Source organism: Toxoplasma gondii, chromosome X, assembly GCF_000006565.2.
Source record: "Toxoplasma gondii ME49 chromosome X, whole genome shotgun sequence".
Classification (NCBI taxonomy): domain Eukaryota; phylum Apicomplexa; class Conoidasida; order Eucoccidiorida; family Sarcocystidae; genus Toxoplasma; species Toxoplasma gondii.
Window position 1 is genome coordinate 6604031 of NC_031478.1, and position 12835 is coordinate 6616865.

At 50.7% G+C, this 12835-nt stretch overlaps 2 protein-coding genes across 2 annotated transcripts; both read left to right on the forward strand.

The window, feature by feature from the left end:
* The first annotated feature begins 267 nt into the window (after window positions 1-267).
* TGME49_214940 (MIC2-associated protein M2AP) lies at window positions 268-5931 on the forward strand. Its single transcript, XM_018779668.1, has 5 exons — window positions 268-979; window positions 1231-1299; window positions 1889-2267; window positions 2621-5363; window positions 5806-5931. The coding sequence occupies exons 1-4, from the start codon at window positions 907-909 to the stop codon at window positions 3090-3092; spliced, it is 993 nt and encodes a 330-aa protein (XP_018635715.1). The 5' UTR covers window positions 268-906; the 3' UTR covers window positions 3093-5363; window positions 5806-5931.
* TGME49_214950 (hypothetical protein) lies at window positions 4314-9676 on the forward strand. Its single transcript, XM_018779669.1, has 3 exons — window positions 4314-4678; window positions 5104-7206; window positions 8193-9676. The coding sequence occupies exons 2-3, from the start codon at window positions 7122-7124 to the stop codon at window positions 8693-8695; spliced, it is 588 nt and encodes a 195-aa protein (XP_018635714.1). The 5' UTR covers window positions 4314-4678; window positions 5104-7121; the 3' UTR covers window positions 8696-9676.
* Window positions 9677-12835: the final 3159 nt, after the last annotated feature.

The following is a 12835-nucleotide window of genomic DNA, read 5'->3' on the forward strand; positions in this document are numbered from 1 at the left end:
TTGCATGGCGCATATGCCGAATCTAATAACCACTATTTCCGACAAAGTTACGGCGCTTGCCTTGTTGGTAGCACAGGTCCTACAAAAAAACAAGCCGTTTCGGGAGCAGTGGCTGTGGCTGCCGTGCCTCAATCATCACAGTTGCGTACGGGGGGGTTCTGTACAGAGCTATTCGTCCGATGCAGTTACTTTGCATGGCGCATATGCCGAATCTAATAACCACTATTTCCGACAAAGTTACGGCGCTTGCTTTGTTGGTAGCACAGGTCCTACAAAAAAACAAGCCGTTTCGGGAGCAGTGGCTGTGGCTGCCGTGCCTCAGAGCAATCATCACAGTTGCGTACGGGGGCGTTCTGTACAGAGCTACTCGTCCGATGCAGTTACTTTGCATGGCACATATGCCCGGATACAAAAACTAATATTTCCGACATAGTTACGGCGCGTCGCTATCTTTTTTGGTAGCACAGGACCTAGAAGTCGTTTCGGGAGTAGTGGCTGCGGCTGGCGTACCTAGATCACCGAAGCTTGTGGGAGGTTTTTGTACAGGTTTTGTCCGATCCCGTCGATGTTTTGCTCAGTCCACCTGGCCAGTTCTAATACCTAGTATTGCCGACAGAGCCTCGGTGCGTCGCTTATCTCGTCAACTCGTCGCATTCCATTTCACCCGCTATCGACGCTTTTCTGGTGCGCGTGTATACGCCAGTACACGGTTGTCCAAGTGTGAGCACACCGTCGGTTAAGAGACGCAATTCCAGTCCATGGATTTGTGACGCAGCTGGGTAAAGCTCGTCACATTGAAGACAGTTTTAGTACTTCCGAAATTTGGTTTCGCGCCCTCCCTCTAGTCTCGAGACCTGGTGGGTGGATTGTTTTTTTTTTACGCACAACTCACGTCACTCTCCCAACATGAAACTCGCTGCCGTGTCCAGTGCTGCCTTCGCGGCTGCTTTTTTTCCAGCAGTTGTCAATGCAAGGAAAGGTACGTCCGCGTTTCTTTCGTAGACTTGGGCGTTCCGTCAGTAACGGAATCCATAGTATTCATGATTTTCGAGATTGGCGCCAGACGTTCTGGGCGGGCGGTATGGAAGGAACTGCTGGCGTCGTGGATGGGTGCGTCTCAAGACAAGCGGGGACGTTGGAGCGCCTAAGGGTAAATCCGTAAACCATATATAGATCTTCATCGGGAATACGCTTTTGTTCCGTGCTTGTTGTGTGTCTGTGTGTTTGCAGTTGGAAATCCGGCGGCGCAGCCCAGTGTCCTTGTCAACGAACCGGTGGCCCTAGCTCAGCTCAGCACATGTGAGTCGAGGTTGAGCCTCGTTGGCGAAAACCGGAATTTGGGGGATGCATTTTAGATTAGTGTGGGCCGACTATCGCAGCTTTCGCTCGCTTCTTCTTTTACCCTGACTGTGTCAGGTGTTGGACAAAATGAACACCAAATTTTTTGTAGAGTTTGTATGTGCGATCCTACGTCATCCTCTGAGCAGATCGCGCGATGGATGACGCGGTGGTTAGTATGGCAGACCGTTTTAAAAGCGTGATACCGTCTGGTGCGCCTGAAGCGTCTTGTTGGCTGTGTGTTGAAGACTGCTGCTTGAGCCGTGACAACAGATTACTTTGCAAGGACGCCAGAGTGCTTTTCTCGTTAGCACTGTTCTGTGTATCACGAGACTCATGGGAAGCAATGATGCCCCGAGTGTCCCTGATCCCGCCCAGGAGGTGGGTTCTTACATCCTGTGTACAGTACTGTGACGTAAAGACTCGCGGTTTCTTCAATTATATGCATACGAAGGGCGTGTCAGTTGGCATGCATAACGATTCGGATAATGGCTGGATTGTACAATTAGGAAAGTCTAACCGATGTCGTAACTGTGTTATGTTTCTGCAGTCCTCGAGCTCGTCGAGGTGCCATGTAACTCTGTTCATGTTCAGGGGGTGATGACCCCGAATCAAATGGTCAAAGTGACTGGTGCAGGATGGGATAATGGCGTTCTCGAGTTCTATGTCACGAGGCCAACGAAGACAGGCGGGGACACAAGCCGAAGCCATCTTGCGTCGATCATGTGTTATTCCAAGGACATTGACGGCGTGCCGTCAGACAAAGCGGGAAAGTGCTTTCTGAAGAACTTTTCTGGTGAAGACTCGTCGGAAATAGACGAAAAAGAAGTATCTCTGCCCATCAAGAGCCACAACGATGCGTTCATGTTCGTTTGTTCTTCAAATGATGGATCCGCACTCCAGTGTGATGTTTTCGCCCTTGATAACACGTAGGTCGAATTCACACAGATTGAGGACAACGAGAACTAACACGTTATCACGGTTGAAATAGAATAGTGGATGACCGATACTACGCATGCGCTGTGTTTAGCAAAATGACTGGTGCCTTGAGAATTTTTTGTCACGGGCACCAGCGAATCAGAGTCCCATTTTGATCAGCGTCGTAGATAGTTGAACATCGCTGGAATTGAATGAGTAGGTACACTGACTACAGGGAAGAAGTCTGCTTGTAATCGAGGGTGCGGGATAGTAATCGAGGGTGGGGGATAGAAAGCCCGAAGTGTTTCTTACAAGATCCACTGTATCTCCGCGACCAATTTTGTCTTTTGTGCTGGTGTTTCAGCAACTCTAGCGACGGGTGGAAAGTGAATACCGTGGATCTTGGCGTCAGCGTTAGTCCGGATTTGGCATTCGGACTCACTGCAGATGGGGTCAAGGTGAAGAAGTTGTACGCAAGCAGCGGCCTGACAGCGATCAACGACGATCCTTCCTTGGGGTGCAAGGCTCCTCCCCATTCTCCGCCGGCCGGAGAGGAACCGAGTTTGCCGTCGCCTGAAAACAGCGGGTCTGCAACACCAGCGGAAGAAAGTCCGTCTGAGTCTGAATCTGTCCCGTCTTTGCCTTTGTCTCAAATTCCCTCAGAAGTGCCCCTGTCCCAAGAGTCGCCAGTACCGCCTCAGGATGGTGAGAACCCAGATTCGCCACAAAATGAAGACAATTCGATGCAGGAAGTCGAGAATAGCGCTTCGCAGTCGGATATCGAGGCTCAGCGGCAGGCCGAGAACGGCCGTCTGCCGAGTGACGATGAGGCGTAAAGATTCACGACGCACCTGTTTTTGGATATACAGTGTAAAGAGCCAGGGCAACAGACAACACTATTTTGTGGTATATGTCGCATCTGTCGCGCGGACTGGAGTTTCGTGCATGTCCAGGTTAGTCGGGAACGGTCGAGCGTGAACTCAGTTTTCCCGGTTCGTGAGAACAGGGGCCGGAAGTTTGGTAGTCCCAGCCATTAGAGGGATGGAGTGTTTTTGTCTGAAAGTAACAAGTGCGTTCGGCGTCCGGCCCCAGGCCATCGGCACGCCTGTAGAGGTGGATTTATTACCGGAGGCACCGGTCTTGTATTCTGTAGGATGAACTCTGCAGGAGAGTAGTGACGTGTTACGTGGAGGGTTTGAGCGAAGTACGCTCGTGATACGTCGGCTGCAGTGCACCTGACTATCGACAAAAGCGGAAACTCACGGCCGAAATGTGTGACGCAACGCAGTCCTTGATATTTCAAAAATATGTTGCAATTTTGGAGTTGAAATGTTTGGATCTGTTTCCTGCCGACGTGTACCAAGTATCAACTTCTCAGGTAATCAGCGATGGCTGGAAAATTCAGGCTGCAGGAAGCTGTCTCTACAGGGGGGATGGGTAGAGCGGAGACTTGAGCAGTCATCATTCAGAAAGACGCCACCATGCACATCAGCTATTCTCACTGTGGAGCACCAGACGGCGGTAACTCCTGTCAAGCGGGAATATTCAACCCTAAATGTTTTTTCACTTAAGGCACGCAGCTGTTCTGGCACGCCGGTAGAAACGTAAATGCCCGGCTTCGCACGTACTATCGTCAGTTTACGTGTATTGTGGTTCCACCGGTAGCAGTAGTGTAGTGGTATGCGGCAGTCGGAGTTTTCAGCTGTGTTCTCCACCGTAAGGCAGTGGACGAATTAATTCGTGCGCTGCAGCACCATGTGTGTACATCTAGCTAAAGTCCCACCCGTCCGGAAGAAACCTGCGGTATTTCAGAGATTCGTCGCATCGTGTTACAAACTCCCCTTCTGAACTAGTTTGGAGGGTGCGAATTGTGCTACGAGAGAGAGAGACTGGTTCCGGGCCATCCCGCCGTTCCTGACTGCAAAAAATGATACGCAGACAGAGAAGAGCGACTTAACACTGGAGTTCTCCCTGCGAGAGGACTCTCAAATAACCACAGAATAGAGTTCTGCGACGTCGATTGTTGGGATTCGGAGTTATTCTCACGATAGCCGAGAGATCTACCTCCTTTCGAGAAGTGATATGTGAGGGGGCGCACGTTCATTTTAGCCGCGTGCGTTGGTATCCCATGGCCCCACATCACGTCGAAATTTATGAAGTCATCGATGTGGTCTATCGTGTACGTCCATTCTAGAACGACGGTATGACCACCACCTTCGCAGCATCATTGCTGCTCTGGGACACCACCCTCTCTAATTCTCCATTCTCCGACGCAGTCGCAAACTCTACAACTCATGTTACGTGCGCTTCAGCACTCAAACAGAGACGGTTTACCAGAGCGTCATGTAGACCGAGGTCGATTGCGAAGTCAGCAGCTCTGGAACCTGCCCTCGACGCCGTGGCATCCCAGTCGTCATGTAATGTGGGCACAAGTGCGCTGTCCGTTGCATTCCATGTGCAATATCCAACTCCAAAAAGACTGTCATAGTTCTACCATATGCTAAGAAGATTGATACGATAGAATCCTATCGAAAAGACTTCTATTAAGGGTGCAGAAAGCCAAGAAACTGCCTGCCCTTTTTGCCGAGTATTCGTGTATGAAATGAAGGACTTTCGGGGAGCGTGGCATAACATAAGCAGACTAGTGGCACTTCAGAAATACACTCCATTTGTTGCAGTTGCGGCGTACTAGTGCTTTGAGGCACGTTTCTGTCAAAGTGGAGGGTTTATCTGTACCCCGATCACGGCTGCACTGCCTCTGTCCAAATGGTACACATGGGGGTGTCTCATAACGAGTGTCAATTCATGCGTGCCTCATGACTCGTCTCCGTGCTGTTCTGTCTACAGTGCGACTACGTCGGCCACCTCCGAACGTTACACAGGTAGCTTACAGATGAGTTCAGTACGAAGAAGTCCGTGTGCGACACACAACCGGATAAAGAAGTGGCTCAGATTTCCTTTTTGTGTCCGGATCGGAACCGGCGTTCCTGAATACTGCCAAAATTATCCGCTGATCGTCCGGCAACGTAAATACGCGGCTGTCCAGCGACTCGTCCTGCAGACTGCGTGCGGGTCGCAACTCGAATCCTTCACACAACGAAATTTCGGTAACCACTCCCTGCGCCACAGAACACACGTACTCCAGTCGAGACGAAAATATCTCTAAGCGACGCTGCTCACGAGCACGAGGCCGGCACCTGCCGTCCCAGTGAAGGTAGTCTATATTGAGTAATCAAGCCTTCGTCATAGGGGGCGTGTCGTTGTCCAAGAAAGTGGATCGTGCAGTGCGCTGGGAAGGTGGAGTGTGCACTACCAACGGTATCGTGAACTAGGAACACTTGTGTTGCTAATCTACGTTCGCAGATACCAAACGCCCAGAGTTGTGCTTGGCGCGTTGTCGCCGTAGCACAATCCCACTGCAACCGCCTCTTTGCCTTGTCCGCGGAATCTGAGTCTGGCAGAATCGCAGCATCGTAGAATACACACATGTAGAATTCTGCAGCGTTTTTTTTCTCATTCGGTGCTACCGTCGCACTTTGCCGTTCTCAGCCGACACAACGGTGTCGAGATCTCCTCTCGTTTCGGATCAACCCGACTTCCTGAATGCGCTCGCGTTCCACCGACTCTGTAGGGGAAGAGCTGTGGCCACACAACCACCGGTATACAAGCGTTCCGTTGGCACACCGTGAAGGCGTTTCCTAGGCCCAAGCAAGAAGAAGATGCGGAAGGTGTGGACGAAGTGCACGTGCGTGCAAAGCTTTCAGTTTGCCGAGAGCTTTCTCACGTTTCCTTTTCACACAGGGGGAGCGGCGCACGTCGCGCCCAGGTGGTTGTGCCGAGCTTGCTTCCTTTTCTGCGAAGAGTAGGAGCCGGGACCGAGAGACAGGCGCGTTGTCGGGTTAAGTTTTTCTACGATTTCGCTAGAAGAAACACTTCCCCCTTTTCTCAGAAAGCTCAGGTCCATCTGGATGCTTGGATCACTTGACAAGCTGCGCAAACACGACAGGTTTCGGCGTCTCGCAGCCTCGTTTCCCGGCTGGTGTCCGGGTGTAGCGCGCTCTGGGGTGCGGACATTTCCTGCTCGTAACTTTCCCTGCCGGTCTCGAGAGACGGCTGATCTCAACTCAAAATCTTCTTTTCAGTCATCTTCACTCGCCAAAACAAGATAATTTTGGGGCGACGACTCCCTTCAGTCGCTTCAACTTGAAGAAGTTCGCTTCGCGTTAGGGGACAGAAAGGAGCGGTTCCTCGTCCGGTGCCGTTTCACGCCAACGTTCGCCCTTCGCTTGAGGGTTGCGGTCCGTCAGTTTGCTTTGCTGTGTGGTGGAATGTGTTCTTTTTAGCCTTTGTCATTTCCCTTTCCAGCAGGCTGCTGTTATCCACAGGACTTCCTCTGTACGCAGGCGGTTGTGCCACGAACACGGACTGCATCGCGATTCCTGCCTGTTCTGGGAACGGCCCGTCTTCACAGTTTTTCAGCTCTCCGAGAAACGATAGTATCAGCTCCGATTCTCTAATAGTAGTTTTGCGGGATAACGGCATCACTCTGGGCGGATTTATTCAGGTTTTGCGCCCCAAGTTTGGTCATCATCATCGTACCAAAAACAGTGGGCATCTTCTTTCTCCAGTCTCTCAAATCCACGCTCGACTACAGTTTCTTTCGAGTGCTAAGCTCCCATGTTCAATTCTTTCTAGCGTTTTCGAAGGGCCCTCTGCTGTCTTAACCTTTCTCGACACCCTTGGCTGTTTCTGACAAAACGTTCATCTCATCTTGGGAAGTCTGTTGAAGGGTGACCCTGTCGTAAAAGTGGGTGAGAGCAACTTTCCTTGGTTTTCTGCCGGATTAGTTCCCATCTTCTCCCACAATGAGAACCACGTCAGCTCCATCTGAGGAGGATCCCACACAGAAGCCCCCCAAGGTGGCGGCCGAGGACGAGGAAGAAGTTGATGGTGAGTTCTGTTCTGATCTGCTGTCGGCCGCACCGTGTCATCGTCTTGAAAAATATGAATTCTGAGGTCTCTCAAACGTGTGCGGTTCTTCAGCAACTTTGTGCCTATTTTTTTTCTTGTTGAAGTGTGCATTCTCCGAAACTGTCTCATTTTCTTCAGCGCAAATTCACCTGTTCCTACAAAGGAAGGATGTCGTACTTCAGTGTCAGAATTTCTGTGCCGTGTCTGTGACTGGGAATCGCGAATGAAACGGTTTCGCTAGAGTCCATTACCACCTCGCGTACGCTGAGGGACAAGATTATGTTTTTCTGGATAGGAAATGGTATCGCTTCCAGCGTGCGGCGCGGCTGGCCTCAGAAGATTTATGGGGTGGGTGTGTCTTCCGGCAAAACGAATGTTAGAACCTACTTTCGGAACTGTTCGATCGAGGGGCACTTGATCCAACGAAGTGCGTCCCTAGAAACGCACAGCTGAATAGAGTTTTCGTGGTTTTTTGAGATGACATATTTTCTCGTGCGAGTGCCAGAGAACACCGGGACCATCGAGCACCTGAAACACAGTCAACGTGCCAGCTGTGAAGGACTTCTCTCGTCCTTGACCGTGCTTGTGTTTCAAGCAAGCGAAGAGTGCATGTTTTTCTCGCGGGAGACCTGCCGTTCTTGGCCGTCATTTTTATCATCTCCTCCCGGACGTCTTCTCCCGTAGACCGAGTATCAACTTGCATGCGCAGAAGAACGGAGGTCCGTTAGACAGAGGCTTCGAAGGTCGAAACGAGGAGTCCAACGTGCAGTATATCCATCCCATGGAGCCGCTTTAAAGGTTGCTGCCTCCTCTGTAGATTCCAGTCACGCTTTGTTTCGTGCATGCTTTTTTAGCATCCAGACACGGACTGCCGCCCTTCCTACGGCGCCTCCATTTGCGTACGCTGTGCGTGGGCCTGTCATGCACCGCGGTCGGATTTGGGTATGTTTCCCCTCTGCGTTTAGAAGTCGAGGAAGACGGAGACGCTTACGAAGAAGACGAAGGCGACGAGGACGTGGAAGAAGAGGAGGTGGAAGAGGAGTATGTTTCCGACGAAGAAGACGAGGAGTTCGAGGAAGCGGCTGCGGGGGGCGGCAAGAAGCTGGCTGGCAACGGGCATGGGGTAAAGCGGCGCCGCGAGGAGGAAGAGGAAGAAGAAGACGAGGAGGAAGAGGAGGAGTTCGTCGATGATGAGGATGATAGCGAAGAGGCCAGCGACGACGAGCAAGAGGACGAGGACGGCGACCCAGAGGGCGCAGACGGTTCAGTTCAGTCCGACGAAGAAGACTCTGAAGACGGTGAAGAAGGTCACGCCGGCGCTCCGTTTGCGGGGAACGCGAGTGGTTCCCAAGACGAAGAAGAGGATGGAGACGAGGTCGAGGAAATCGAAGTTGGAGAGGAAGAGGAGGACGAGGAAGACGAAGAGGATGGCGACCCCGGCCCGGCGAAGAGGAGACGGGCGGCGTAAACGTGCTGAAATCAGAACCCCAGTTCCGACGATCGTTTTGTACCTGGCAAAGAACAAAAAAATCCGTTTTCTCTTGGCAGATGCTTGGGCCCTATACATATCTGACCATAGATAAGTACGCGGTTCTGTACTCGACGCGTGCATACGGTTAGCGCATTATGCTCCTCTTCTCTTGCGCGCGTTCGTGACATTGACATCGCGTTCTTGAGGCAGGCCCTTTGCCGGGACGTAGGCGACGGAGCAGAACCTTCCCCACGGTACCTGCTCGAATTTGCGGCGCCTTGTTTCTTATGGGGTTGGGCGTCGTCGCGAGGATACTCGTTTCCATGGATGCGCTACTTGGCTTCCCGGTTTCCCCCATCGCAGCGGTTCTTTCGTTGCCACATGTAGCCTGACCTGGCTTTCGAGGAACTGAGCTCAGTTGCTTCATTTTTTCTCGCCACTCTCCTCGTAACTGCCAACTAAGTGCCATGCGAATGTGGACTGGTTGTTGTAGTCTTGAAAAAAAACAAATTCTAGGCTTAAGGGTGCGCGTCGCGCAACAGACACGAATCAGTCTTGAAGATAGTTTTCATTTTTTCTGCGATATCCCATCAAGGCACATGTACCAAGGAATTCGATGAAGTTAATAGACTAGGGATACTGCGGATACCAGGAACAGCGCGTCTGTCAGTTTTAACCAGTCTGTTTCCAGAGACATTCGCGGCTTCTTTCGTGGAGCTCGAGACGCAAGCACACACAATGAAAGTGCGTCGGGAATGTATCTCGCTTTCTTCTCTTGTGTCTTCCTGGATTCTACGTAGAGGATCCAAATCGGTGGCCGTTTTCTGTAACAACCTTCCTCGCCTTGGGAACAAGACATTCTTTCTCCTTACCAGTTAAAAAAGCAACAGCACGCTGAAGGAGCCGCCTCAAAAGCCCGCAACTCGACTAGAAAAGCCACCAGGTGCCTTGTAACATTCGCGCCACCACAAAAAAACAGCTTCTTGCAGCATTCACGATCTGCCCCTCTTTTCTTCTGCTCCGACAGTGGTTCAGCGTACATCGAATTTGTTACCTTAGATCAGGTTGCTATCTGACACACGCCTATGGGAGTAGAAAAGTCGTGAAAAAGCGATGCTACGCAATCCTCAATGAGCATCTGTGATCATTCGTGTGAAGCCGGCTCATCCTCGAAGCTAGACAATTTAGGGTATGATATTAAAAGTGGATATTGTGTCTCTACAACTGATCAGCAGTCCAGAACTGTTCAACTATAATCGACATGGGACCGCAGAGCAGAAGCGAGCGCAAAAAGGTATGAATGTGTGCTGCCGCTTGTGTGATATCAGCTTTTCCGGTTCTACAGCGCACTTTACTTAGCGAATGTTTAGTTGTACTTTCCCAGTGTGCATTTGCGACGCAAACGAATGTGACGGCTTTCTGCGTGTCCTTGAGGAGCGCAGTGCAAACTCCAAGCTTGTGCGAAATTGAGGAGCTCCACTTGGTCAGGATAAAAGGCGTCTTGAGGCGGAAGCCAAGGTTAGAAGTCTTGCACTGATGTAATTATCGTTCAAGCACTCTGTTAGTCACTTGAGACACAATCTCCAGCCCAAAACCATAACTTCATGACCTTGTTTGTGATTCAGCCACAACAATGATTTTTCCAGTTCATTCCCCAATCTAAAAGAGTAATTTCCTTTTCCGTTCTGGCGTGTTGAACTGTAAGCGACGCAAGTCGCATCTGTGGCGAATCTCTACAGACTACCCCTCGATTCAAACTACCGTTATTCACCCATGAGAGAACAAAAGGCATTCCCACACTAGAGCATGGATCCAGTAAAAAAAGAAAATCAAGATCAAAACCGGTGGACCCACTCGTCGTACACACTCCCCTGAAACGGCTTATAATAATCGTGTCTCAGAGTTTCCCACGGTACGATGGTTTTGATTGTACACACGCCTGAGTGGTTGTTTTCTCTCGTTGTAACAGCATTCTGGACAAACTCCATTTGCACGCTAAGTGGAGACGCCTGCTTTTCCGCGCGTTTCTGACAGTGCTGGGGTGACCGATCGCAGGAATTCACTACTGCTGAAACGTGCATCCTGGCACTCCTCTAAACATATATTCACTAAGATCGATAAATCCACATCTAGTCCTCCCTAAGATTGGACCAACAGACTCTGCATCGTTGATCCGCACAGTTCAACCCTGTACTGCTTAACTCATTTACTTAGAGTTATGTTCGCTATTCTGTCTTACCCGTTCTGAGACGCGCATGCTATTCAATTCACGCCATCTCCAACGTGGCTGAGAGGTCGAAGATTCCGCTCTTTTTGGCGCATCGATCTCTCTGCGAAAGGCGAAGAAAAAGGCAAACTTTACCTGTCCTTTGCGAGCTCGGGTCTCAGAAACCAACTCGACGCGCGTGCTGAAGTAGCTAGCTCGACTCTCTCCAGAGACGAACTGGCAATACGAGAAAACCGGTCGAGCAGCCAGATGACGATTGCTCTGCGCACACATTCAGCCCCGGCGCAAGCCAAAAAGATGCCTGGAAGTCTGGAAGGCAGTTCTCCACTCTAGCATCGCTGATCTGATCCCGCTGTGTGAGAATGCATCCAGTAATATCCAGGAACAGCAGCTAACATCAAAGGGTTCTGCGACTCTGCTAACTCTTTTTGTATTCTTTGAGCTTTCGTTGAATTTCCTAGTAATTTTTTTCCACGTTGTCTATCTTGGCCAAAGAGGTGACCGTACCGGGTGGACCTGGGCACCTGTCGGACGAGCGCTAGAAGATCGTCGAGGATGATGTTTCATATTTCCTGGATTCCTTGGCTTTCTCTTCGCGTGGCGACTCCTCACCTTTCGATCGCCTCCTTTTATCTTTCTTCGGCTTCGTCAAAGAGACCCCCAGACATACCACGGAGCCTGTCAACCGCATTTTCTTTGGGGCTTTCTGTTGGGTACTCTTTGCATGCGTGGCTGCTAGATCTGAACAGCGAAGGTCGTCCAGGTGCTCGCTGTCTCGCGTATAAAAATCTTTTCCCTCCGAGGTCGAGATTTTCTTAGAGAGGGAGGAGGGGTTGCCTACGGTTCTCCCAGTCACTTCTAGCGTCGGTTCTTTCCCTTCGTCGGCGTTGCATCTATCGAACATCCACCTCGAAAAAGCGGACGAACCATAGTCACTGTCTGCTGTTTTTCGGTCTCTGTCCTCGCCAGGGAAGAGTTCACTTGCTTTTCCATCCCCCTCTTTGTTTTTTCCACCCAACAAAATACCCCTTATCTGCAGATGGAGAGAACTAAGAGACACAACAGAGAAGTGTTGAGCACAGGGTGTATGCATTGCTCGCGCAGCCTCAGAAGTCTTTCGGTCTTTGTTCCCACGTGCAAGGTGCCAGCTTCGACGCCTTCCCCTCTGTCTTTCGTTTATTTTTCCGGGAAAACAGGTTGCTTTCCGTGCGCGTCAAGCTCCAGTGTATGTTTTCTGTGCCGCCTTAACAGGAGAAAACTTCCAGACAACGCAAGAATCCGGTTGTCGGTGCGTGGTAGCTGAGGCGTGTGCTCGCGCTCCACAAGCGACTTCGTTCCCCCAGAGAGGGAAATCTGTACATTTTATCTCGACATGACACGCTTGTCGATCCTCGATACTGGTATTCCTCTCAGATTGAACCGGTGAGGTCGCTGCTCTTTTAAGCTGGGGCACAACCCTGCCGTAACCGTCAGTGTCGCGGCTGCGTTGTTGTCGCTTCTACCTTTTCACATTATCCTTTCAAATGATTATTATCTTCCCGTCCCACTTGCGATTTTTGCTTTCTTTTGCTTTCGCCAGTCTCTGGCACCAGGTGGATCCGTTCGTTGCTTGACACCCTTGCACTTCTCTGTGGAGCTGGTCTTTCCCCGATCTGTTGCCTCGTTCTGAACAAAGAACGGACAACCCTGATCATTATTTTTGTCACCATTATTCTGGATTTCTATACTTGCTCGATCGCCTTCGACCTTTCCCACAGTCAAAAATTTTCTTTCTCGGGTCGCAACATCCTCAGGGACCGTCTCAATGTTGTTAAACGGTCCCCCAGTTCCGCTTGCTGCTATCCGATTTCGTTTTTGCCCTGAGAAAAAATGCTGTGTTATCATTTCGACTTGGTCCTCGTGTGAGGACT

What these genes read in the sequence shown, in the direction of transcription:
- TGME49_214940 (XM_018779668.1), top strand. Translation starts at nt 907, where the DNA reads ATGAAACTCGCTGCCGTGTCCAGTGCTGCCTTCGCGGCTGCTTTTTTT. An exon ending in AGTTGTCAATGCAAGGAAAG is followed by an intron (nt 980 to 1,230) that starts GTACGTCCGCGT and finishes GTGTGTTTGCAG; the next exon opens with TTGGAAATCCGGCGGCGCAG. An exon ending in CCTAGCTCAGCTCAGCACAT is followed by an intron (nt 1,300 to 1,888) that starts GTGAGTCGAGGT and finishes ATGTTTCTGCAG; the next exon opens with TCCTCGAGCTCGTCGAGGTG.
- TGME49_214950 (XM_018779669.1), top strand. Translation starts at nt 7,122, where the DNA reads ATGAGAACCACGTCAGCTCCATCTGAGGAGGATCCCACACAGAAGCCC. An exon ending in GGACGAGGAAGAAGTTGATG is followed by an intron (nt 7,207 to 8,192) that starts GTGAGTTCTGTT and finishes CTCTGCGTTTAG; the next exon opens with AAGTCGAGGAAGACGGAGAC.